Source organism: Dendropsophus ebraccatus, chromosome 9 (genome assembly GCF_027789765.1).
Source record: "Dendropsophus ebraccatus isolate aDenEbr1 chromosome 9, aDenEbr1.pat, whole genome shotgun sequence".
In the NCBI taxonomy this organism is placed as follows: domain Eukaryota; kingdom Metazoa; phylum Chordata; class Amphibia; order Anura; family Hylidae; genus Dendropsophus; species Dendropsophus ebraccatus.
In genome coordinates this window covers 43,244,915-43,269,342 of record NC_091462.1, presented here as the reverse complement: position 1 = coordinate 43,269,342, position 24,428 = coordinate 43,244,915, and the positions used below count along the sequence as shown (strand labels likewise).

The 24,428-nt window shown below is 40.7% G+C and overlaps 1 protein-coding gene across 1 annotated transcript in view; it reads left to right on the top strand.

Moving 5' to 3' along the window:
- Nucleotides 1–18,318, top strand: part of TRPM8 (transient receptor potential cation channel subfamily M member 8) — a 50,368-nt gene extending 32,050 nt beyond the window's left edge. The window contains exons 13-26 of the mRNA XM_069985197.1: nt 1,004–1,099; nt 2,884–3,013; nt 5,428–5,573; nt 5,932–6,044; nt 6,146–6,359; nt 7,678–7,769; nt 11,836–11,977; nt 13,176–13,347; nt 13,443–13,620; nt 14,595–14,785; nt 16,329–16,425; nt 17,391–17,424; nt 17,520–17,597; nt 18,256–18,318. Coding sequence (XP_069841298.1) covers nt 1,004–1,099; nt 2,884–3,013; nt 5,428–5,573; nt 5,932–6,044; nt 6,146–6,359; nt 7,678–7,769; nt 11,836–11,977; nt 13,176–13,347; nt 13,443–13,620; nt 14,595–14,785; nt 16,329–16,425; nt 17,391–17,424; nt 17,520–17,570 — 1,656 coding nt within the window. The 3' untranslated portion in view covers nt 17,571–17,597; nt 18,256–18,318. The remainder of the gene's footprint in view (nt 1–1,003; nt 1,100–2,883; nt 3,014–5,427; nt 5,574–5,931; nt 6,045–6,145; nt 6,360–7,677; nt 7,770–11,835; nt 11,978–13,175; nt 13,348–13,442; nt 13,621–14,594; nt 14,786–16,328; nt 16,426–17,390; nt 17,425–17,519; nt 17,598–18,255) is intronic.
- The last annotated feature ends 6,110 nt before the right edge of the window (nt 18,319–24,428 follow it).

Sequence of the window (24,428 nt, the reverse complement as noted above, 5' to 3'; positions counted from 1 at the left end):
AAAGCCTCTTTTATATGGGCCAGTTATCAGCAAGGAACGTTGCTAGAAGCACTGCTTTGGCGGATAATCAGCCCGTATAATAGTGTCAGCGATCAGCCAATAAGCAGGAAGACATCCACTTGATGGCTGATTGCCCCCTTTGTGTGGCGGCAAATTTTATTGCTTAGGCTAGGTTCATTCTGCGTTTTTGGAGTCAGTTTAACTGATCCATTTTTATGGTGCGTTCACACCTACAGGATCTGCAGCTGATTTTCTGCAGCAGATTTCATTTAAATAACTGAACACAGCATCAAATCTGCTGCAGATCCTGTAGGTGTGAACGCACCCTTAAATGGATTTTTGTGTATGCTAAAAAATAATAAAAAACTGATCCAATTTTTTTTATAACGGAAGCCAATGAAAAAACTGATCCAAATGGACGACACACAGTTGCATCTGTTTTTTCATTACTCCCCCCCTAAAACGTATATGTTAAAAAATGCGGTGTGAACTTAGCCTAACTGTACACAGGGGATGTGTGGCTGATAATATATCTAAATGGCTACACAAATGACATGGTAATTGTTCGTGCGGCCTGGCTGTGAGAATAATTGTGCCTTCTATAGGCACTGCAAACTAGCGCTGATTTTGCTGATTCCTTGCGCAGCCCCATATACAGATAGCTGTCAGTTACTGATTACGTCTTCCCAAATTAAAGGACTTCCTGGTGGGGGGTGGAGGGGGGAAAAGACAGGGAAGGGAGGCAGATAGGTGATTGAAGCATATTACAGAGTTATATAACTTTGTAATGTGCTTCAATTACTGGGAAAAAGTTTTTCATGGCACTTGTCCTTTAAGATAAATATTTTTCCCCACAAAACCATGCCATACCTCCACAGCTTACCATGATATTGACAGATGAAACTGCATGTGCAACAGGATATGATTACACCCATGTGTTACTTGAATAAAACAATGCAGGCTAATAACTTGTAATCTGTATCTGCTGTTTCTCATTGATCAGGATCTGACTCCAATAATAAAGCATCCTGTCCAGGTTCTATTTATATGGGCCATACTACAGAATAAAAGAGAACTTTCTAAAGTAATATGGGAGCAGGTAAGATCACTGTAATGTTCATGGCTTCACATTTATTTGCATTATTTACTTTTTTTTGAACTTCTTGTTCAATTATGAGGTAATATAGCTGGGCCAATTCTGACAAAAGGCCAATTCTAACAATGTAAGTCCATGAGGCTACATTGACGGCATTAGTGGTCAGCCAGGGAGTGAATTGCGCTGCTGAAATGCTCTCTCTGGCTGTATCTCCTGATCACAGTGGGTTTTAGCAGTGTTGTCAATAACTTTAAATATGTCATCTGTTTGACTTGTTACTTTTCATGACAGGTAGTCTTTTAAGCATGAATTACAACATTTAAAGCATTTTATGTTTAATTTAATATCTGTCTACAGTATCTTATGTTAAAAAATACCATTTAAAATGCCATTTAATTGGTTGTTACTCATACTAATTGAAATATTAAAGAGCAAAAAACAATTCAGCCAGTAAAAGGGTTATTACACAGGATACACCACACATATCTGATCCACCACTGGGATATGCAGCAATCTCCAGAAAGAGGGTCTCCAGTCACCTACCATCAGGGGCGGATTAAATTTACCATAGGCCCCGGGCTGTTCACCAAGCCTGGGCCCCCCCACCCCACTGTAACTATGGCGACACTAGCCTGGCGTTCATAGTACAGGATAGATAATGTCATGATGTCCTGATTTGTGCAAAATTGCCATAAAAAAACAGTAATTTTTTTGCAAATCATGGCAGAAGTGTAGCCAGGAGACAGTACACCATTGAAAGTCTTTTTGGGTGGTCATGGGCCCCCCAGGAGCTCAGGGCCCCGGTCTACCGCCCAAAACGCCCCTATTATAATCCACTACTGCCTACCATGTATTCACTTGAGTTGGGCTGTGCTACATAACCAAAGAAAACTCATGGACAAAAGAGGTGCTGTTTTTAATACCTTTGAAGGGGAACTTCGGTGTTAAAGCGACTCTGTACCCACTTTTTGACTCCGCCCCCCAACTACTTATACCTTCTTTTTGCTGGTATGTTTATCCATGCTGGTGTCGCTTTCTAGAGGCTGAAATTGATACTTTATTCGGGCTGTAGCCGTGCCAAAGAGGTGTGGCCTAGAGCGATCGTGATCTAGGCCAGCGCCGCCTGTGTGGTATGGTTGTCCGTCTCGCCCTGCCTCCCAATCTGCCCTCTGTCTGGCCGCACAGTATTAGCAGCCATTGCGCATACGCCACCTCCTGACCCCCTGGCGCCGCTGCAATGACGTAGGCGGGTCCGCACCGCCTCTCTGGTGTATCCTCACAACGCCGCCCCCGCCCAGTGTTTGTGTTGCACCCGGCCTTTCCCCGCCTCTCCTGCCTGTCCCCCTCCCCCGCATACCATTGTGCCGCCCGCTGAATCAGCTGGTCCTCTTCTCCGCACATGCGCAGTTGCGTTCCGCTGAGCTACGATCCCACGCACGCGCAGTAACGCTACCGACTCTGTGCGTCACTGCGCGTGCCCGAAACATAGCGCAACGGCACAATGGTCACAAAGTGGGTACAAAGTTGCTTTAAAAAATTGCATTATTGGGTGTCATAGAAATCCAGAAATAAAATCTTTACTTACTCACTTACTCCTTTTGTATTTCTATAAAGCAAGTAGAGTTACACACTGGATATCTTTCTAATAATCACTGGGTAATAAAGTTAATTCACAATAACTACCTAAAAGGTCATTGGTGTTTTTCTATACATATTATAACGCTGTTTACTAATGGAAGGTTCTTTTGGAACTAGTACTGTAATATGTTATTAATGTATAATTCCAGACAAGGGGGTGCACCTTGGCTGCATTGGGAGCAAGCAAACTACTGAAAAGCTTGGCCAAAGTAAAGAATGATATCAATGCTGCCGGGGAATCCGAGGAGATTGCAAATGAGTATGAAACCAGAGCCGTGGGTAAAGTTTGGATGACTATGCTATGTTATAAAACGGGAATGAATGAGCTTCTATATAGCATCAATTAGGAGCTACTGTATATTCATTGTGTAGTTAAAGCAACGTCCTGTATAAACAATCACATTGGAAGTATGCATTTAATCAGTGGGAACATACCTGTACCCAAGGGACCGCTTCCAGCTCGGTCTGTATAGACTTGATACAATTATTAGTTGGCTAGACGAAGTATTGATGTATAGTAGAATCTTATAAAATAAGCTGAGAGGGTAGCAAAGTATTAATATTTTATGACGTCTTTCTTTATGTGGTGAAACAAAGTCTTCCCTTAGGTATACACAGCACTTATACTATAAAATGCTGTTCTGTTAGGTTGCTACAAGAAATTACTTTAAAATGCAAATATAATTATCTATATTGAGCGTCTAATTTTAGATCAATAATTTACTGTAGAACATCTACAAGGAGCACTAATGGTACGTTTACACAGAAAGATGTATCTGACATATTTTTGAAGCCAAAGCCAGGAACAGACTATAAACAGAACAGGTCATAAAGGAAAGACTGAGATTTCTCCTCTTTCAAATCTGTTCCTGGCTTTGGCTTCTAAAATCTGTCAGATAATTCTCTCCGTGTAAATGCACCATAATGTGTAAATATTTTTTTTCTTTTATTAGGGCAACATTACAGCAGCAAAATAAAATTGTGCGCTTCCAAATTGCCCTTTCAAAATGTTGGAATAGTTACATGGGTTAGACACAGTACTATAAAGAAGACATAGACTATAAAGAAGATAGAAGACACCAGTACTATAAAGGGCACACTGCATGAAGGAAGCCCTGTTTTTCTTTACATATATACTGTATATATATATATATATATATATATATATATATATATATATATATATATACTGTGTGTGTATATATATATATATATATATATATATATATATATATATATATATATTGCAGTAGCTAAATTAATGCAGGATTATAATCAGTAATAGATATCACACCCGCTCAGAAACCTGGCAGATCCAGAAGGGGGAGTAAAATCTGTTAAATTTTACATTTAAATTGGCCAAGCTGAACCCATGATTTATTAGTATTAGTGTTCTTCTTTTGTGTAAAACCAGCCTAAAACACATCAGAGCATAACAAATGCAATTCCATTAGTCCATGCAGCCAGCCTAATTTAACTACCTTGTATTAGTATTAACATAAGTGTATTCCTACTTTATGTAATCCTTTACTACAGCAATACAGTGTAGCTTTGCAAATGATGTGTTACCTGTAGCCTTAGGTTTTGATTTATGCTTTTATTACTACTTTACATCTTTTGGAGGATATACTATTCACTGTTTAGGATCCTCTGTGGTCTTTAATTCAGCTCTTGTTGTTAGGCCATTATTTATTAGATTAGGAGCACGCAAGAAAGCTGAGGAAAAGTACTGTGACATTTTCCTTCTAGAACTAAATTTAAAGGGGTTGTCCAGCGAAAAACGTTTTCTTTCAAATCAACTGGTATCAGAAAGTTATATAGATTTGTAATTTAATACTATCAAAAAATCTCAAGTCTTCCCATACTTATCAGCTGCTTTATGTCCTGCAGGAAGTGTTTTTTTATTTCCAGTCTGACACAGTGCTCTCTGCTAACCTCTCCTGCTCTGAACAGTTCCTGTCTCGGCCAGAGATGTCTTCTATGGGGATTCATAGAAAACCGAGACAAAGTTCCTGTCTCGCCCAGAGATGTCAGCAGAGAGCACTGTGTCAGACTGAAAATAAAACATTTCCTGCCGGACATACAGCAGCTAATAAGTATGAAAAGACATGAGATTTTTTAATAGAAGTAAATTACAAATTTATATAACTTTTTGATGCCAGTTGATTTGAAAGAAAAAGTTTTTCACTGGACAACCCCTTTAAGTATCTAAAGGGGTTTTCTGGAGAAAAAAAAAACAATGTTTTCAAATCAGCTGGTGCCATAAAGTTATACATATTTGTAAACAACCTGTATTTAAAATGTCAATCTTCCAGTACCTATCAGCTGCTGTATGTCCTACAGGAAATGGTGTATTCTTTCCAGTCTGACAAGGTGCTCTCTGCTTCCACCTCTGTCCCTGAAAGGAACTGTCCAGAGTAGTTATAAATTCCCATAGAAAACCTCTGCTTTGGACAGTTCCTGTCATGGACAGAGGTGGCAGCAGCGAGTCAGACCGGAAGGAATACACCACTTCCTGCAGGAAATACAGCAGCTGAAGCCTTGAGATTTTTAAACAGAAGTCATTTACAAATCTGTATAACTTTCTGACATCAGTTGATTTTTTTTCCCACTGGAGTACCCCTTTAATAAAGCCTCTTTTTTTAAGCCTTGTCTATATATTATATCTGACTATAATTATGTTATTGGCTTAGAACTGTTCACAGAGTGTTACAGTAATGATGAGGATTTGGCAGAGATGCTGCTAGTCTATTCCTGTGAAGCCTGGGGTAAGAGTAACTGTCTTGAGATGGCAGTCGAAGCAAAAGACCAGCAATTTATAGCACAGCCGGGGGTGCAGGTAAGAGACATAGTCATCTCATAGTGAGGATGTCACAGACCTGGTGGCACAAAAGCTTATTACATCAGTTACATGCCCCCTATTTGGGTTTATGTTGTTATATTGTGCACATGATACATGCGATATAGTAGCTTTGCATTATTCATCAGTCGTTTCAAACTTGACTTTTATTTTAGGAAACCATATTGTATTGTACTGGTTGGGAGGTACATCTAGCTGTAGTATTCTTGAATTGGTTTTTCCTCTTTACACCAGGCCAACCCTTGGCATTCCTATGGCCACTCACCATGTTTTATAGCCATCATTTAATTTACAACCTGCCTCCATCTCATCATTTCTTTCTTTTCTTGTGGCTCAGAACTTTCTCTCTAAGCAATGGTATGGAGAAATTTCCAGGGATACTAAGAACTGGAAGATCCTCATGTCCCTCTTCTTCTTTCCTCTAATCTGCTGTGGGTTCATATCCTTCAGGTTTGTATCACTGATAAAGCTTTGATATAATATACATGGTTGCATATTGTAAAAGCTGTAGCAGATTGGTCACCTATGTATCTTCTTACTTTTTAATGCAGAAAAAAAACAGACGGGGAAAGAACAATTCTGTCCAATTTGTTTCACTTTTTTACTTCTCCGTTTGTGGTGTTCTCCTGGACAGTCATCTTCTATATTGGATTCCTGCTGCTGTTTGCATACGTCCTACTGATGGATTTCCAACGATCCCCTACTGGTCTTGAGATTGCAGTATATACACTGGTTTTTATCTTGCTTTGTGATGAGATAAGACAGGTATGATTTCCTGTTATAGTCTAAAGCCTCCATACTTACTATACACGTGGAGGCCAAACTGGCTTCTATCTACCGTGTATGGGTGCCTCCTGGCTCTCCTCCAACATCGATCATGTTGGAACATTGGTGGCAAAAGAGGGGCCTGTGTTACCCCTTATGGCTACCACTCAATGGAAGTAGATATATAAAGAAAAAAAAGTATATATTTATTTTATTTTTTCAAATTTCAAGTTTTATTATTTTTTTGCAGTGTAAGGCTATGTTTACACGCAGTATGAGACCGGCCGCTCTATGGAGAGTATGGAGCCGATCCCTCCATAGTGTGCACTGACAGGGTTTTATGCTGACATGCACTTTCTACTGACATGCACTGACATGTCAGTTTTCTATGGTGCTGCTAGGGATCCCGACCGGAGTGTATACCCTGTGTATACACTTCAGCCGGGATTCCCTCGGCCTGCAGCACAACGTAGGTTCCGTACCAATCATGATTAATACGGAATTTACATTGTGTGAACATGGCCTAAGGGTATGTTCACACTGAGTAAAATCGATGGAATCCCATGGCGTTGTTCTCCGCTGCAGAATCCCGCCTGCCTCAGAGTCAAACAGTGTATCTTTGGGAGGGCTCGCGCACCTCCGCTCTCCGTGGCTCTTCTTTCAAAGAATTAACATGTCAATTCTTTGAGCGGAGAGTGGAGGCGCACAAGCCCTCCCATAGACACACTGACACTGAGGCAGGCGGAATTCTGCGGCGGAGAGCACCGCCACGGAATTCCATCGATTGTGCTCAGTGTGAACATACCCTAACAAAGCCAAGAGAAACAAGCAAAATACAAAAACTGTAGAAGAGAGCACTACATGCTCAAATTGTGAAAAGATATCTCTAAAATAGTTACATATTCATTCAACCAATATAAGAAGTGAAAAAGAGGTACAAATAGGAATTATGACACAGAGTTAGGTCATCCTTACCACAACCCAAGTGGGCCAAAAATGTTGTAGATCACCATTCACTGTTTAAATGCACAGGGCAATAACAAACTCCTTAACAAGGATGGGCTAGAAATAATTGCAATAGTTGTCCATTACAGTAGTAAATACAGTGTTTGCTCAATGAAATAAATATCCAATATTCAGCTAGACGGCCTATTTATTGCTGGAATGACAAACCCTATGGCCCATTTGGCTTTCAGTCCAGAGATCAGTTAGGATTTTAAAGCTAATGTTGATGCTAATGCTGTATTGTTGTGTATAGTGCATTGTACATAGCAGTGGGTCACACTTATGTACATATGAACAACCTCTCTATCTACAGATGTACATGAGTGGAATAAAGTATTTCACTGACCTATGGAACATTATGGATATCCTGGCCCTTTTGTATTTCATTGCTGGGATTGTGTTCAGGTAATTACGTTTCTTACATGTAAGGTTCTTATTTATTCCTGATGCTACATAACTGTAAAGGTTACAGACTTCTATCACCAAATAGTATTAAAACAAAGGAAACAAAAAACTAAACAAACAAAAAAAATTCTTTCAAACCAACTTCTGCTAGAAAGTGCCAGAGATTTTCAATTTACTTCTATTAAAACATTTCCAGTCTTCCAGTACTTATCAGCTGCTGTATGTCCTGCAGGAAGTGATGTATTCTTAACAGTCTGGAGAGCAGGAGAGGTTTTCTATGGGAATTTGCTACTGCTCTGGTCATAGACAGAGGTAGCATCAGAGATCACTGTGTCAGACTGGAAAGAATTCATCACTTCCCTCAGGACATACAGCAGCTCATAAGTACTGGAAGGCTGGATAGTATTAATACAATCTTAATTCCAAAAAAAGTTGGGACACTAAACAAATTGTGAATAAAAACTGAATGCAATGATGTGTAGGTGCCAACATCTAATTTTTTATTCAGAATAGAACACAAATCACAGATCAAAAGTTTAACCCTTTAAGGACAGGGCCAATTTTCATTTTTGCGGTTTCGTTTTTTCCTCCTTGTGTTTAAAAGGCCATAGCACTTGCGTTTTTCCACCTAGAAACCCACATGAGCCCTTATTTTTTGCATCACTAATTGTACTTTGCAATGACAGGCTGCATTTTTGCATAAAGTACACTGCAAAACCAGAAAAAAATTCAAAGTGTGGTGAAATTGAAAAGAAAAAAAAACGCATTTCTTTTATTTGGGGGGTATTTGTTTATTACGCCATTCGCCCTGGGGTAAAACTGACTAGTTATGCATGTTCCTCAAGTCGTTACGATTACAACAATATATAACATGTATAACTTTTGTTGTATCTGATGGCCTGTAAAAAATTCATACCATTGTTAACAAATATACGTTCCTTAAAATCGCTCTATTCCCAGGCTTGTAGCGCTTTTATCCTTTGGTCTATGGGGCTGTGGGAGATGTCATTTTTTGCGCCATGATGTTTACTTTCTATCGGTACCTTGATTGCGCATATACGACTTTTTGTTCGCTTTTTATTACATTTTTTCTAGATTTGATGCGACCAAAAATGCGCAATTTTAAACTTTGGGATTTTTTTGCGCTTACGCCGTTTATCGTGCGAGATCAGGAATGTGATTAATTAATAGTTCAGGTGATTACACACGCGGCGATAGCAAACATGTTTATTTATTTATTTATTTGCTTTTATTTAAAACATGGGAAAAGGGGGGTGATTCAAACTTTTATTAGGGGAGGGGGCTTTTTACTAATAACAATACTTTTTTTTTTTTTTTACACATATACTAGAAGCCCCCCTGGGGGACTTTAGTATAAGTGCATTGATCTCTCATTGAGATCTTTGCTGTATAGTAATACAGCAAAGATCAATGAGATCGGCACTCGAGTGCCAAGCCAGGGTCGGCGCCATCTTGGAGCGGACCCCGGCCGGCTTCAGTCACGGAGATGGCTTCTCCGGGACAACGTCCTGGAGGAGCGATCTCCCCCCACTAGACACCAGGGAACGGCTGCCTCCGGTAATCGGAGGCAGCTGTCAACTTTGACAGCTGCTTCCAATTACCTTATTAGCGGGCACGGCGATCAGACCGTGCCCGCTAATAGCCGTGATCCCGGGCTACACGCGGCACTAGGGATCGCGGCGGTTCAGAGCGGGGTCACCGCGCGGCCCCGCTCTAAACACCCCCTGGTACGTCATATGTCCCTAAGGTTAAATTGAAAAATATGTTGTTTCAAAATTTCACAGTGTCTACAAATCCCCAAAAAAGTTGGGACAAGTGGCTGGAAAAATTACATTGAGCATATAACGAACAGCTGGAAGATTAATCAACCCTTATTACTAGATGAATTGACAATTGATGTTTGGGTATAAAAAGAGCTACTCAGAGTGTCAGTGTCTCTCTAATAACGATCAGCATTTAGACGGAATGATATATCGTACAGAAAAATCGTTTTGCCATTGTTTTGCGATCGCTTAAGCCTATCTCGCACATAGGTTAAATTGGTGAACGACTGCTTACACGGAACGATCTGCGAATTTTTTGCGAACGACGATTTAAGAACATGTTGTAAGATCAAAATGAACGATTTCTTGCTTTGCTGCGTTTACACGTACGATTATCGTTTGAATTTGATCGTTATCGTGCAAATTCGAACGATAATTGTTCTGTGTAAACGCAGCATAAGGCCAAGATGGTAAGAGGATCACCAATTCCACCATTGTTGCGCAGAAAGGTGCAGCAATACCAGGATGGTTACCCAGCGTAAAATAGCAAAGAATTTCAAGTTATCATCATCAACCATACATAACATCATCAAAAGATTTAAGGGCCCTTAAGGGTATATTCACACGGGCGGGCTCGCAGCGAGATTCTCGCTGCGAGCCCGGCAGGTCCTGGAAGTTCCCATACACTACATACTTGCTGCGGTCTAAACGACCGCAGCGAGTATGTAATTATACCGCCCTTAACCCCTTCTGCTCCCCCGCTGTGTATATACTTTACCTGTCCTCGCTGCACGGGTCCGGCGTCCTGCTCTCCTGTCCGGCCAATCAGTGTGTTGCCCAGCCGCAGCCACTGATTGGCCGGGCGGGAGAGCAGGACGCCGGACCCGTGCAGCAAGGACAGGTAATGTATGCTGCTTACAGCGGGGGAGCCGGCGGTAGTAGAAGGGGTTAAGGGCGGTATAATTACATACTCGCTGCAGTCGTTTAGACCGCAGCAAGTATGTAGTGTATGGGAACTGCCAGGACCTGCCGGGCTCGCAGCGAGAATCTCGCTGCGAGCCCGCCCGTGTGAATATACCCTAAACGTCACTGCACCTCAAACAGGAATGCCACTGTCAAGGAAATAACAGATTGGGCTCAGGAATACTTCCAGAAAGCATTGTCAGTGAACACAATCCACCGTGCCATCCGCCCTTGTCAGCTGAAACTCTACAGTGCAAAGAGGAAGCCATTTCTAAGCAAGCTCCACAAGCTCAGCCGTTTACACTGGGCCAGCGGTCATTTAAGATGGAGTGTGGCAAAATGGAAAACTGTTCTGTGGTCAGGTGAGTCACGATTTGAAGTTATTTATGGAACAGTGGGACGCCATGTCATCCGGACCAGAGAGGACAACTGGACAACCCAAGTTGTTATCAATGCTCCTTCAGGAACCTGCATCACTGATGGTATGGGGTTGCATGAGTGCTTGTGGCATGGGCAGATTGCATGTCTGGAAAGGCACCATAAATGCAGAGAGCTATGTTCAGGTTCTAGAACAACGATTGCTCCCATCTAGACACCATCTCTTTCAGGGAAGACCCTGCATTTTTCAACAAGATAATGCCAGACAACAATTTGCAGCAATCACAACATCATGGCTACGTAGAAGGATCCGGGTACTGAAATGGCCAGCCTGTAGTCCAGATCTTTCACCTATAGAGAACATTTGGCGCATCATAAGGAGGAAGGTGCGACAAAGAAGGCCCAAGACGATTGAACAGTTAGAGGCCTGTATTAGACATGAATAGGAGAGCATTCCTATTTCTAATATTGAGAAACTGGTCTCCTCTGTCCCCAGAGGTCTGTTGACTGTTGTAAGAAGAAGGGGGGGATGCCACACAGTGGTAATAACAGCATGGTCCCAACGTTTTGGGGATTTATAGACACTTTGAAATTTTGAAAGAACATATTTTTCACTTAAAATGATACATTCTCTCAGTTTAAACTTTTGATCTGTGATTTGTGTTCTATTCTGAATAAAATATTAGATGTTGGCACCTCCACATCATTGCATTCAGTTTTTATTCACAATTTGTTTAGTGTCCCAACTTTTTTGGAATTGAGGTTGTAGAAGTAAATTACAGATCTCTGGCACCTTCTGACACCAGTGTATTTGAAATATTTCTTTTTCACTGGATCACCCCTTAAGAAAACAAGAAAATATACTGATCCTGAATAAAGTTGGTATATCCTGTAGATAGAAAGCTGTTTTTACTTTGTGATGTTATATTCTTTCTCCTCAGAATGAACAGTTCCAACTCCGGCTCACTATACACTGGAAGAGTCATTTTTTGCCTTGATTATATAATTTTTACTGTCCGCCTTATCCACATCTTCACTGTCAGTCGAAATCTTGGACCAAAGATTATTATGCTGCAAAGAATGGTGAGGAGCAAATGGGAGAAAACATGCATAGATGTCAAAGGCGTTGCCCACAACTTTTGTCTATATGCCTTACCTATTATTGCTGGTTAATAAACATGGTGCAACCTACCAAGATAAGCAGGATGGAAGAAGATGCTGTATACTCACATTTAGTTTGAAAAATTGTTTGGAATTAGGGACAGAATAAGGTGCCCACATACTTTAGATCAAAGCAAGCCAAACCCACGAGTTCAGCAGCTTTGGCCAACTGTCTATGGTGTATGGTGGACAGGGGAAGGAACAGTTAGGCATGTTGATTTTCTAATAGTCAACTCTATTGTTTTGGGAGAGATAAGCTGCCGCTAGAGCTGTCTGGAGCAGCTTACTCCTCCCTTCTCAATAGGGAATACGTGAACTTTGAGCCGTGTAGACTGTTTATGTGTATGGGGAGGTTGGAAGATAAAGCTGTTGCCTAAAGGAACTTTGCGCAGACAGCTATTGGAAGTGTATTGCCACCTTTATGCCTTGGCCCGGGGTGCTTAGGGGGTGTACAGGCAGCATACGTCAGCCTAGGCTCTTTGTTCTGGGGATCATTCCCTTGACTTTTGTAGACTGTTCTGACGTGCAAGAAGGATCCCAAGCCTTGACAAGGTTGACCCAGTGGACGGTTACCCCACCCAAAATCTGTATCTCTAGTTCCTGACAAGTGCTATGGTGCCTGGCCAGGCCCGGGTATATACGGCAGCAGGACCTATATAGGTCGCTTGCTCTCTCCATCACACACTAGACAAAAGACCTCCCACCAGGACCTAACTAGCCTTAAATAGGGTCAACCGGGTCTAACCTCTTATTGGTGGGGAAGTGTAGGAGAAATACGAGGGAAAAAGTGTAGTTGGTAGGTTGTATGTTAGGTACCTCCACCAGTGATTGGTTAAACAGTGAGCAACAGAAACCAACAGTTAACCCTTAGCCTTAAGCTGTGCTTTGAAAAACAAATAGGGGAGAGTGTGACACCAAGTGGTGACAATGCAAAAGGCACCCATCATCCCAGAGTGTGACACCTAAGTGGCATAAGTGGCATAAGACTTAGTGGCACACCTGTACCAGGACACTTCATATACAGATAATAACTCTTTAACATAATCTGTTAGAGCTTTGACTCCAGGTTAAACAAATATTGGTAAACCTCACGTCTTCTCTTTTTGTTTCTTTTTTTTAGCTTATCGATGTATTCTTTTTCCTCTTCCTTTTTGCCGTGTGGGTGATTGCATTTGGAGTTGCTCGGCAAGGAATCCTGAGATGGAATGAGCATCGCTGGGAATGGATCTTCCGTTCTGTTGTTTACGAACCATACCTGGCTGTGTTTGGACAGTACATTGCGGATGTAGATGGTGATTATTGTAGACAGCTCAATTATCTACATTTGTATGTATCCAGTATGTATACAGATTATTGAGGCTGTAAATACTCCTCTTTGTGCTTCTAGGTACCACTATTGATTTTGATCACTGCACTATTAATGGGAATGAATCTAAACCATTGTGTGTAGAGTTGGATAGTGACAACCACCCCAGATTCCCAGAGTGGATCACAATCCCTCTAGTCTGTATCTACATGCTATCTACCAACATTCTACTTGTAAACCTGCTAATTGCCATGTTTGGGTGAGTAACATAATTTATTGAATGAATTTGCCATTCAATAGTATAGTACCGTGTTAGCCAGAAAAATCCATATTGTGGTAGATACTTGTGATCAAAGTATTTTAGGAGTGATATTATTGGCCAACAAAAAATTGTTAGAATTGTGAGCTTTCAGGATTCAAAAGATCCCTTCGTGAGACAAGTTCACAAATGAATGACTTCAATCATTCATTTGTGAACCTGCCTGACGAAGGGATCTTGTGATATCAAGTGACAGGAAATGCAGCCATATTGGTTATCACATGTCAGAAACTGAGGACAAATAGTCATTCTATCAGCATGTTCTACCAATAATGAGGTGACAGTATTATACCCTATTCACATGATGTTTTTGTTGCTATTCTATCAAACATTCTCAGTTTTAATTGGTAAACTTCCCTGTCTCTCAAAGAGTTCACCAGCCAAAACAAAGAATACATATTAAAAACACAGCCTTAGGCCACAACCACACAAAGTCTTTTTTGGCCATTTGATGGCCGTTTATTTGGACAGCCTTCATTGCGAGACCAAATAATGGCCATTTTTTCATAACAACGGCCGTTATTTGGAGAATAATGGCCATAATTTGGGCTTGCAATGACGGCCCTCCAAAAAGACGTCCATCATACAGCCAAGAATAGACTTTGTGTGGTTGTGGCCTTACTATCAGTTTTTGAGAAAGGCTATGTTCCCACAATGTCTTTTTTTTTGGCTGTCTCAAGACCTTTGTTTATTTCTGGTTGTCATTCTAGCATCCAAAAATGAGCGGTTTCGGCAAATGGGGACTGTAATTTGCATAAAACAGCACCAAAATGACGTCTGTCCAAAACGCCCCCTCCTCCCTAAAAAAAAAAAAAAAATGTTGTGGAAGCATGGGCGAAAGATGCTAGCTATTATGTGTACACCTGCTTTTCTCAGTAATCCTTTTTTTTTTTTTTTTTTTTTTACCATACCAGGTACACTGTGGGATCAGTTCAAGAAAATAATGACCAAGTCTGGAAGTTCCAGCGATATTTTCTCGTCCAGGAATATTGTAATAGATTGACAATTCCATTTCCCTTTGTCATCTTTGCTTATTTCTTCATGGTACTAAGGAAGATGTTCAGTTGTTGTTGCAAACAACAAGAACCAGAGGCCACACCTTGCTGTAAGTCAGTATAACATATTATAGTACTATGGACAGTTTCTGCAGCATTTTTTATTGGGTGTCTGGGTAATACAGCCGCAGTGCCGGCCGCGTCATCAGCCGCTGAGCCGCGATTGGCCGAGCACAGTTATGCTCAGCCAATCGCGGCTGAGCAGCTGATGACGCGGCCGGCACTCGGGAAGATCGAAGGTGTTCGGGCCGGCCGGCGAAGATGACATTTGGCACAAGATGGAGGACGCGTGTCGGCACGGATCAGGTATGCATAATGCACTACACTTCCGGGTACACGGGTGGGGGTGGTGGGACACGGGGAAGGGGGCCATTCACAGACATAACATACATTACAAAGTTGTATAACTTTGTAATGTGTGTTATTCTGTGAATAATTTTTTACCGCCGCACTACCCCTTTAACGGTGAGGTGTCAGCTGCTCAATGCAGCCGGCCTCCACCTCCCATGAAGTGCGTTCCGTTCCGGAGTGTGCTTCATAGCAGGAGAAACACCCTGAATGTCGTCTGGTGACAGACTTCCATGGCGTTACTTTACGTCCAGGGTCGTCTATGGGTTAAAGGAGAACTCCAACCAAAATTTATATTAAAGTATTATATTGCCCCCCAAAAGTTATACAAATTACCAATATACACTTATTACAAGAAATGCTTATAAAATGTTTTTCCCCTGCACTTACTACTACATCAAGGCTTCACTTCCTGGATAAAATGGTGATGTTACGTCCCAACTCCCAGAGCTGTGCGGGCTGTGGCTGCTGGAGAGGATGATGGCAGAGGGATGCTCAGTGTCCCTCCAGTGCCCTGTGTCCCTCAGAGTCCCCCTGCCATCACCCTCTCCAGCAGCCACAGCCCGCACAGCTCTGGGAGTCGGGTCGTGACATCACCATGTCATCCAGGAAGTGAAGCCTTGATGTAGTAGTAAGTGCAGGGAAAAAAACACTTTATAAGCATTTCCCATAATAAGTGTATATTGGGGATTTGTATAACTTAAGGGGGGCAATACAATACCAGACCTCTCCTAATCGTTTGCTGTAATTCCACATTTGTTCACTAATCGTTCAGTGTAATTCAGCATCATTTTTTCATTTTCTGGGATCAGATGGAGTAAACGATCACAGTAACGATCGTAACTAATGACTATTGATCTGTGTAATATGGTGAACAATTTCAGGTTAACGATACACAATCTCGTTTGCAATTGGTAATTATTTAAATCATTAAAATCTAATAGGACCTTTAGACACTGTTTGCACCGAAATGTAGATGTGACTAACAGGGTGGGGCGTGGCTCAACAACAAAGGGCATGGAGTAACACGTAATACACTGCCCCAAAGTGCTCCAAAATATAGTCCTAGATTTTCTTTTTAAACCAAACTCAAATTGGCATAAAAGTCTAAAATAGTCTATAACAGAAACCAATGTGAGAAACAAATGTCTGTAATAAATAATATTCTCAGATGTGTAGACATGTTCCTTCTAGCGTCAATCTCATCAGGTGTCCTTGTATGTTTTGTATTGGTTGTTCCTTTAGGCCATAAGAAGGATGATATTGAGACGCTGGCTTGGGAAGCTGTGATGAAGGAGAATTATTTGGTGAAACTGATCAGTCAGACACACAATAACATGGAGTAAGTGCTTTCTACATAAAGGTCTATGTGGGCTTCAGAGGACACAGGAGAAGCGATGGAATTACCCAAGAGAATTTATGAAGGAAAGGGAAAACTGTATTAGCCAATGGTAGAATCTGCCTAATTAGGTGCATAGTATAGACTTATAGCCGAATGTAAGCTCTTCCAACAAGGTGGGTTTGCACTTTGCAAGTAAAAGTTTGGATGGTGAGAAACCGCCTAAGGCGTCCGCTTTTTCTAATTAAAAAGATGTCCATAATTGCCGCGTTTTAACTAACTGCCATGCAATGTATTGAAGTCAATGGAATGACCGATGTTCAATGCCCACAGTATATAAAATGACGAACGTTATCTGCGCGGACGGCAAAATGATTGTCAATTATTTTTCGACGTCTTTTGCAAAGAGCAGATGTTAATTTTTTTGTTGTTCACACACAGTTTTTCTTTTTTTACCGTCCTTTCTTTGTTTTTACTATTAATTTCAATGGACTTTTTCATTAAAGACACATCCAAAGGCCAATCAGTCCACCTAAACTAGAATAATAGCTGTTATTGCACTGACGGCCAGCCAATCCTCAAAATAATGGATGTAATTTTAGACTCAAAATGACCGACATCATTTTAAAACTTAGAAACGGACAAGAAAAAACCTTGTGGGAACATAGCCTTACTTAGGAACTGCCTAAACATACTCGAGCTGTTTAGAAAGCAGGGCAACTAAGGAAGCCCATTCACTAGGGAGTTTGGAAGACTAATGAAGAATTAGAAGACACTTTAATTGCTCTAAATGGCTGCTACTACTGTGTGCAGCCATGTGTCCAATCCATTGTGCACTGCAACTAATATATTTTGTTTGCTCGCTAAATGTCTTGTTAATATGGTAATTTTATATAAAGAAAAAATCATCAAGCTGAGAGTTTATATAAATTAACTTTTTTTTTTTTACACAATTTCTTTCCTGTCAGAATGGAGAATAGATTCAAACAGTTGGAAATGAAGGTAACGCTAATGTATTTTTATGCTACTAGTCATTAAGTGTAATATAGCTTTCTATGCATTCTCCACTAACTCAATCTGCCATTCTGTCTGTGCAGCTAAATGACTTGAAAACAATAATGAAGGACATTAGAAACAAGATAAAGTGATGTTGTTTACTTAGGAGGAGAATATGGGTGAGTCCCTCAATTTAAAGAATAATGATGATGGGTGCTTTGTACAGGTCATTAAACTTTTAGGTGACTAATCTAGTACACCAGCTTACCATGCCTATTAAGTCTTAATGAAGAAACAGTATGACCACAATTAGGGGGCGGCTTTAGAGTTGTACAACCTGCCTAGTCATATGTCACCAATGCTTGGAAGGTCCGTAGAGAATGGCCAGTGCCATGTTCTATTTATTTGGGGCTACAGTTTTGGAACTCTCTGAAAGTTATCTCCCATTCTGTGGATAGGGTATTACATTCGGAAATAAGAGTAACCCTCTAAGCTAGGAGCTAGCACTTGCTCGTGCATAGATTGACTGGTGGCCCTTTTACATTGGCCAGTTATCAGGAATGAGCATTCCTCTGAATAGTTTTAATGATATTAATCAACCAATGACAGTGGCCATTTGTTGATGGTTCCATCGGTCTAAGGAGGGAGGTGCTTGGTAGATGGTGGCTTTGGGTGGCTTTAGAAGATTAAAATTCTGCATGTTACATCCTCTAACAATATCAAGTGTAATCTGATGAGTATTTCTTGATGAAACCATGACTACAATCGGAATTACAAATAGTAGTTATGAGGAATTGGTTGGGCTTGTTGTGAATCTTCTTTCTCTTTTCTGCACAGGTTTTGACAATGTGATCGTCTTTGGATGTCCTTGCTGCCTTTCCTGAATTACCTAACTACTTAATACCATACTATACCTCTCTTATTACTTAGCCTTAATATTTCTATTTCCAGTAATAAAATGGTATAGTTAAATAGAAAAGTTAAAAACCCCAATCCAAAATGCATATTAATCATGTTAAATCAAATACTTTTTTTTATGAAACTTAACAAATCTCCCCAGCGTAAGCCCTACAACAACTGAATTGACCACATTTAAAGAGGATGAATGGCTATAATGTATGTAACGGAAGTACAAGATTTATTTTGACTCTCATACTAAGTTAAGACTAGAAGGAAAATCTTCACATATTATTTTATTATACTAAACATTTTATTATTTAGTTTGAATGATCAATATCCTCACATTGACATTTATGGATAAATGATAAATATAGATCTCCACAATATAAAATATATATCAGAACAGAGACATAAAAACATGGAAATAAAATAGGAATACATTAATCAATCAAGTGCCCACAGGGGCAAAACCCCTCCAATGTTTTTAAGAAACAGTTTCCAAAAAGTATGGGGCAATTTTATTGTACTTTCCAGTATATAAGATCAATTCAATCAAGAACAACTGGTCGACTCCAGAAGGTATTATATATCCTTAAAGTGTACCTGACATTATAATTTTCAGGCCGGGTTCACACTGTGTATGACACCGGCCATTCTGTGACCCTATAGTGTCAGTGAAGTTTATTTCTGACGGTACTGCAGTACAGCACGTTCCAGTGTTTCCATTTCAAATCACCATAGCTGACAATATAAAGTGCGGCCGAAGCCACACATTCAATGAATATCGGCCGCACAAAACTGAAATGTCAGTTTTTTGTGCGGCTGCTTGAATTCCCGCCGGAGTGTATACAGAGTGTATAGAGTCCATCTGGGATTCTATAGACTTTAATTTGATCAGTTATTTCACAAAATAATGTCCTTGGTTGCAAACCTGCAACTACGTCTGTTGTTTAATGAAATGAATCAAATGAATAGTTATTATCGCACAATAGACGGATGAACAGAAACAGCTGTAGTTGTTTTTTTTTCACATATAAAACAAGTGTGGAGTCTGATTTCCTACTGTCTCTCCAATATGAAAGCTTTGAAGTCTAGGGCCATGCATCTGAAATGAATAATTAGGCTGCTGTCACACATGGCAGCATTCTTGGAAAACTGTCACTGATGTTTTTGATCCAAAACTGAAAGTGTATTTAAAGCGTAGCTGTCATTTCAATGTCATTTTTCTGAAAACAATTAATATCAATAGTACAAGCGATTTTATAAAGCTCTGTAATAGGTTTTATTTAGCAAAAGAGTTTCCTTCTGTACTGAAAAAGCTGTTTTCCTAGCTCCCCCCTCACTTAACAACACCCTGCAATCTTCTCTCAGCAAGTTCCTAGATAAGCACTGACCTTTCTGACCTCTCAATCCAGCATATTAGGCGCCCAGACAGCCTACAAACAGCTGACCTTCATGTCTCTTCTTCCTGCTCACTCATCTCCCTCGGCCCCTCCCCCCTCCATAGGATATAATGGACACAGCAGACCCGTCTACATTTTGCTTCTCTGTAATGAAGACAGATTTGCCTGGTAATGCACAGATAAGAAGTGAGGGAGGGGGGAGGCTGGGAAACTGCTTTTTGAGCACAGAAAGAGGCTTTTCTGCCTAATAAAATCTATTATAGAGTTTCTTAAAATCACTTATGCTATTGATTTCTGCAAAAAAAAATAAAAATAAATTACAGTTACACTTTAAAGACAACCAATCACCCAGATTTTCCAGGTAACGCTACTAGCAGCGCTCTAAAGATCTGCTAAAACGCTCCCTTCTGGTGTGCGAGAATGCAGAGAGTTGTGAACTAGTCATCTGGGCCTTGACTAGTCACGTCTCTCTGCCTGTCAGCGTGCTCTGCAGGATGATTGACAGGAAAAGAGGCCAGTTAGAAGCCTCTATTCTTGTTAATCATCCTGCAGACCACGCTGACAGGCAGAGAGACAAGACTAGTCAAGGCCCAGATGACAAGTTCACAACTCTCTGCATTCTCGCACACCAGAATAAAAGAATATTAATTTAGTGCTAATTTTCCATAAAAATTGCTGTGTGTGACAGAAGCCTAAGACAACTTTTCAAATGGATTTAATTAAAAATGTCCTATTAAAATTTGTCTACAGCTATTATACAGACCTGAGTTGCTGTGGTAATAGACAACGAACAGACTCTTTTTTCTCAGATACTATAAGGACAGTCCCTTGCATCTATTACTTTATCATTGCTGACATATATTTGGTAGTAAGGTAGTGTCAAAGGGATTGTCCAGTTATTTTTTTAAATAACGCCCTGGGAGTTGGGAAGAAAAAAAAACACATACACACCTCCCTCACATGTAGCTCTGGTCTCTTTTGCTGATTGGCTGAGCAGTTCTGTGTTATCACAACCCTCAACCAGGAAGCCCCACTGCTGAAACCCATTGCGATCCTTAGATACTGCTGGGGTGACTCCTCAGCTGCCTGTAGATTCTACTATTTCATTTCTTGGACTATAATGAAGTTAAAGATTGACAGCCTGGGAGAAATACTCACTGCCACATACTCCATCTGGCTGTATCTCAGGATCACAGCAGGTGTTAGCAGTGGGACCTACTATGAATAAATGACAATGACACTTTAAGGGGAAACTGATAGCACACATATGCATATATCCATGCTGCCAGTTTCTCCTCGCCGATCACGCAAGCAGTGCATACTTACCTTTTGAGCTGCTCTCTGATCCGGCGTGTTCATGAACACTGGGCTGACAGTGACACTGTCAGCACCTGCATAGCCTCTGCCCGATCTCGACTGTATGGGGCGCTGACAGTGTTGCAGACACATCTCTGTGACACTGTCAGTCTGGAAGGAAGATAATTTTTCATGTACAAGCCGGATCACAGTGCAGTGTAGAAGGTAAGTATGCACTGCTCAGCGTCTGGAAACTTCCGGCATGGTTATACGCATATCTGTGTTGTCAGTTTCTTACAACCTTCTAGACAACCTCTTTAATCTATTGCTGATTCGTAAGATTTGGGTTGGTTACTGTAGATTCGCCCAAGTCTAAAAGCAAGTATTGACTATAAGAAAATAGCATTTTATATACTGTATGATTAAACAAAAAAATGTCAATGTTCTTAGTAAAGTTCTCTAAGTTCTATTGTTTTGTAGGTTAGCATGAACTGGGTGACAGATGTAATAAAGGCAGGATCAGACTACACAAAGTTAATTTTTGGTCTCTAACTATAAAAATACAAAGTTATATATCAAGACTACTTGCAAACTTAATTTTTTTTTGTAAAATTTTGGTTGCATTTTGGTAATGAAAAATTGGTTGCAGTAAATACATAGTGACACATTAAAATGACTAATCTGTGCTAGTTGGCAGTTTTGACTATAATAGCTCCCCAGAGCCTCTACATTGTGCACTATGCTGTATACTTGTGGGATCTGTATCTTGTTTTATTCATAAATGTCTCTATATGGATATTGATACTATAATCATGATACATATCATCATTCTATTTTTCTATAATGAGAACTTTTTCTCTTTCTTTCTTATTTTCTTTCTTTTTCACAAGTATCCATCGAATTGTTAGGATAAAGAATATCTATCCTCCATTTTCCCTGCGGAAGGTGATACCCATTGTTATGTCATCAATTTATGAACGTATACATTACAATAGTGCTTTACCTTTTTAGAGAAGAGACAGTACGTGTTCTGTTTTTTGTTTCATTCTTCAGTAAAACATCCCATTGAAGTACACTGTGTTCTGACTGTTTCTTTGCTTCTAGACCCAGGAATAGAATAATTTATATAAGCAAGAACATAAAATGATGTGTAGGTCATTTATATTCTTAGATAACTGTCATACATTTGGCTTCATCACAGACTATGACATTTCACTGAACCCACAAAATGGCCTTGATAGCTGGTGTTCCTATTAGTCCAGTTAATGTACAGCTCATGTCCTGGGTCATTGCACTAATAGATTTCATACTGAATAGACGGGTTGACTGTCTCCAACCTGCAGTGCGGTACTAAGTAATGTACTGTACAGTTCTGATTACTAATGTACACTATTATAGTACAAAGGCAGCTTTCAGGTTGCTTGTTAAATCTCAGGTAACATGGTTGGTTTATTAGACTAATGGTGCGTTTACACAGACAGATTTATCTGACAGATCTTTGAAGCCCAAACCAGGAACAGACTATAAACAGGGACCAGTTCATAAAAGAAAGACTGGGATCTATCCCCTTTAAAATCCATTCCTGGCTTTGGCTTCCAAAATCTGTCAGATAAATCTCTGTGTGTAAACGCAGCATAAGTAATTGCAATCTGTGACCAAGTCTGTATAAATTGGTTACAAGGCTATATTACATGCAGCAGGTTTTAAACAGAAATGTCAGATTTTTTACAAATTCATCTGAATATCAGAAAGGAATGCAAATAAAACATTAAGTATGAACAAAGGAATGCATGGTAATCCTGTAGGCACAACCACCATATAAGCAGCCATCACCAAACTCAACAGCAAGAGAATGAGTATGCACATCAGAGCAGTACGGATATGCTCAGGAAGAACAGGGATTCACTGGTGCAGTCTCAACTGACTAACACTCACCATAAGAGATCAGACTGACAGTGGATTTAAAGGGGTTGTGCAGACATCATAAGATCACTCAAGGCGTGGCAGGGCCACATAAATGATCACTGTATCATTTGTGTTGCCATTTCAATAAATTGCTATTGGCTGCACATCTCCTGTTTAAACAAGCCGATGAATTTTAAAGCCGATCAGCCAAAGAGCGTACGCTGATTGCTGATGCTTTTACAAGGGCCAAAGGAGCATTTCTAGCAATGCTCCTTGTTCATAATCAGCCTGTGTAAAAGGGGCTTAAAGAGACACTGTACCCACAATCTAACCCCCCAAACCACTTGTACCTTGAGATAGCTGCTTTTAATCCAAGATCTGTCCTGGGGTCCATTCGGCAGGTGATGCAGTTATTGTCCTAAAAAACAACTTGTTAACTTGCAGCCCTGCGCCAAACTGCCGTGGCCTAGAGTATCTGTGCCCTAACCGAGCACCACCCCTCCGTCCCTCCTCCCCACCCTCTTCATCATTAGGAATGCCACTGGCAGGATTTTTCCTATTCCTCTGCAGTGTACACTGCACAGGTGCCTTAACGATCCAGCCCATGTGCCGTGTTCACACAGCTGATGAATAGGAGAATACCTGCCTGGATATTCCTAATGATGAAAAAGACGGGGAGGAGGGACAGAGAGATTGTGCCAACCTAATGCACGGACACTCTAGGCCACGCCAGTTTGACATAGGGCTGCATGTTTAAAAGTTGTTTTTTAGGACAATAACTGCATCACCTGCCGAACAGACAGATCTTGGATTAAAAGCAGCTATCTGAAGGTACAAACTGTTTGGGGTGGGCAGATTGTGGTTACAGAGTCACTTTAAGAAGTATATAAGTATACCTTCTGGGAAGTCAGGTGTATATCCTGATTATCAAATCTCGGCAAAAACCACATCCACACGTAATGTCCAATGGCTGCACAAGAGAGGATGGGTGTAGATCCTGATCATCGAGTCTCGGCAAAAACCACATTCACAAATAATGTTCAATGGCTGCAGAAGAGGGGTGGGTGACAAAAGGGGGTGGCTGTTTATCTTGATCATCAAGTCTCGGCAAAACCACATCCACACGCAATGCCCAAGGGCTGCACAATCTTGTATTGTAGGGGAGAGTGCACTTCTGCGATGGTGGTGCTCGTGGCAGGATGGCGTCCCAGAAGTAGCAGTTAAGAAAATCCCGGCACTCACCTAGTAAAGTTATGCTTGTTTATTATGTGCAAAACATCATAGGGTACAGGAGGACGTGTTTCACATTTACCGTTCATAAGCTAGATCTGGTGAAGGCTACATGCCAAAACGCGTCCTCCTGTACCCTATGATGTTTTGCACATAATAAACAAGCATAACTTTACTAGGTGAGTCCTGGGATTTTCTTAACCGCAAGGGCTGCACAATGTCACCAGTGTTGCTATTGGTCATGATGATGCTACAAGAACAACTCCTATTGTAATG